General features: G+C 30.4%; 1 protein-coding gene across 1 annotated transcript in view; it reads left to right on the plus strand.

The window, feature by feature from the left end:
- Positions 1-486: 486 nt before the first annotated feature.
- The window catches only part of LOC111083966 (otoferlin-like), a gene marked incomplete at both ends in the record, with an annotated part of 7,663 nt that continues 4,812 nt past the window's right edge, over positions 487-3,337 (plus strand). Inside the window, one exon of the mRNA XM_022380721.1 lies at positions 487-506. Coding sequence (XP_022236429.1) covers positions 487-506 — 20 coding nt within the window. The remainder of the gene's footprint in view (positions 507-3,337) is intronic.

Below are 3,337 nucleotides of genomic sequence, written 5' to 3' on the forward strand. Positions count from 1 at the left end.
AAGTAAAGAAACATAAAGTAATGGTTTGATTGTTGTAGTGTACTGACATTCATTACAGGTATGTAAGTAAAGAAACATAAAGTAATGGTTTGATTGTTGTAGTGTACTGACATTCATTACAGGTATGTAAGAAAAGAAACATAAAGTAATAATTTGATTGCTGTAGTGTACGGACTTTCATTACAGGTAAGTAAGTGAATAAACATAACGTAATGGTTTGGTTGTTGTAGTGTACTGTCATTCATTACAGGTAAGTAAGTAAAGAAACATAAAGTAATGGTTTGATTGCTGTAGTGTACTGACATTCATTACAGGTATGTAAGTAAAGAAACATAAAGTAATGGTTTGATTGTTGTAGTGTAATAACATTCATTACAGGTAAGTAAGTAAAGAAACATAAAGTAATAATTTTATTGCTGTAATGTACGGACTTTCATTACAGGTAAGTAAGTGAATAAACATAACGTAATAGTTTGATTGCTGTAGTGTACGGACATTCATTACAGGTAAGTAAGTAAAGAAACATAAAGTAATGGTTTGATTGTTGTAGTGTACGGACATTCATTACAGGTAAGTAAGTAAACAAACATAAAGTAATGGTTTGACTGTTGTAGTGTACAGATATTCATTACAGGTATGTAAGTAAACAAACATAAAGTAATAGTTTGATTGCTGTAGTGTACGGACATCCATTACAGGTATGTAAGTCAAGAAACATAAAGTAATAGTTTGATTGTTGTAGTGTACGGACATTTATTACAGGTATGTAAGTAAAGGAACATAAAGTAATGGTTTGACTGCTGTAGTGTACAGATATTCATTACTAGGTAAGTAAGTAAAGAAACATAAAGTAATGGTTTGATTGTTGTAGTGTACGGACATTCATTACAGGTAAGTAAGTAAACAAACATAAAGTAATGGTTTGCTTGTTGTAGTGTATGGACATTCATTACAGGTAAGTAAGTAAACAAACATAAAGTAATGGTTTGACTGTTGTAGTGTACAGATATTCATTACAGGTATGTAAGTAAAAGAACATAAAGTAATAGTTTGATTGCTGTAGTATACGGACATTCATTACAGGTAAGTAAGTAACGAAACATAAAGTAATGGTTTGGTTGTTTCAAATATTACTTTATGTTTGTCCGTACACTACAGCAACTTTATGTTTCTTTACTTACTTACCTGTAATGAATTAATGGTTTGGTTGTTGTAGTGTACGGACATCCATTACAGGTATGTAAGTCAAGAAACATAAAGTAATAGTTTGATTGTTGTAGTGTACGGACATTCATTACAGGTAAGTAAGTAAAGAAACATAAAGTAAAGGTTTGATTGTTGTAGTGTACTGACATTCATTACAGGTATGTAAGTAAAGAAACATAAAGTAATGGGATTGTTGTAGTGTAATGACATTCATTACACATAAGTAAGTAAAGAAACATAAAGTAATGGTTTGATTGTTGTAGTGTACAGACATTCATTACAGGTATGTAAGTAAAGAAACATAAAGTAATAGTTTGATTGTTGTGGTGTACAGACATTCATTACAGGTAAGTAAGTAAACAAACATAAAGTAATGGGTTGATTGTTGTTGTGTACTGACATTCATTACAGGTAAGTAAGTAAAGAAACATAAAGTAATGGTTTGATTGTTGTGGTGTACGGACATTCATTACAGGTAAGTAAGTAAAGAAACATAAAGTAATAGTTTGATTGCTGTAGTGTACGGACATTCATTACAGGTAAGTAAGTAAAGGAACATAAAGTAATGGTTTGATTGTTGTAGTGTACTGACATTCATTACAGGTATGTAAGTAAAGAAACATAAAGTAATAGTCTGATTGTTGTAGTGTAATAACATTCATTACAGGTACGTAAGTAAAGAAACATAAAGTAATGGTTTGGTTGTTGTAGTGTAGAGACATTCATTACAGGTATGTAAGTAAAGGAACATAAAGTAATGGGGTGATTGTTGTAGTGTACTGACATTCATTACAAGTATGTAAGTAAAGGAACATAAAGTAATAGTTTGGTTGTTGTAGTGTAATGACATTCATTACAGGTATTTAAGTAAAGGAACCTAAAGTAATAGCTTGGTTGTTGTGGTGTAATGACATTCATTACAGGTAAGTAAGTAAAGGAACATAAAGTAATAGTTTTGTAACCGTATTGTATTTTAATATTAGAAGTTTATGACTGAACCAGTTTTAACCTTATATTACACTAACATGTACAGAAGCTTTTGAAATTCTCGAGTTAGCTTCGTTTACTGGTTAAGATATTCTAAGTTTTATTACATCTCTTCATGCAGATGTATCATTATTCCTTAGATTGAATTACCTCTTTGATGACATAAGTTTTACTATCAGTGGTCTTGTTGAACAGTCCTGATTTGTATGTCAGTTTTTCTAATTATCGCTCTGTTTCATCACAAATAGTGAATAGCAGATTGCTTCTAATACTTCCTTTTAGCTCTAATATTATTTCATATAACGCGTTTTCGAATAGGGTTAAGTATGATGAATCCCCATTTCTGTTTAGGCCATCTTGTTTTGTGGTATCTCTCGTAACAAGGTACCTTAAACTTTCAACGCTGTACTTTGTGTATTAGTCTATGAATGTTTTTTCTTCTTTTTCTCCGTTCGACACCTTTTTATTTTGAACGAGCTTTCTGAATATTTTTGAAAATAGCATCTGAGGTAAAGATATTCTGCTATATTTTCAATTTTTTTAATGTATACTAGGGAATAAACCCTTGCTTCGCCTACAGTGTATGTACTAAAATTATTTTAAACACTGTTTTGCGAAAAATATATATAAACTAGATATAGACAGGACTGAATCCTCGACATCACTCATACGAAGCGTATATATTTTTCCATGAGTATCATTATTAAGTGGAATACTATATACATGAGAAGGGCGTATGTTCTAAATATATATATATATACTATATACATGACAAGGGTGTGTGTGTTTTAAAAAGATAATTTGTTTTAATAACGCTGTTGTTGTATTAGTTAGTTGGACATGAATGAAACAAGTTCTACTAAGTAAAATATAGAGTTGTTGTATTTAGGTTTAAAGTAGAGTCAACATTATATATATATATGTATAATGTTGACTCTACTTTATATATATACGCCTTATGTTTTTGAATGATCGCCGTGTGTGACTAATGTTTTGGGATTTTTTCTTGATCCAACTATTCATAAAGAGATATAGTTATAAGACAGTGAATTTTTGAAATTATGGTATTAAGAAATGTAAAAATCGACTGTTTTTGTTGTCGCAATTTCACCTAGGTTTAATTATAATGGTATCAACCCGCCCC

This window comes from Limulus polyphemus, unplaced genomic scaffold (assembly GCF_000517525.1).
Source record: "Limulus polyphemus unplaced genomic scaffold, Limulus_polyphemus-2.1.2 Scaffold12452, whole genome shotgun sequence".
Lineage (NCBI taxonomy): Eukaryota > Metazoa > Arthropoda > Merostomata > Xiphosura > Limulidae > Limulus > Limulus polyphemus.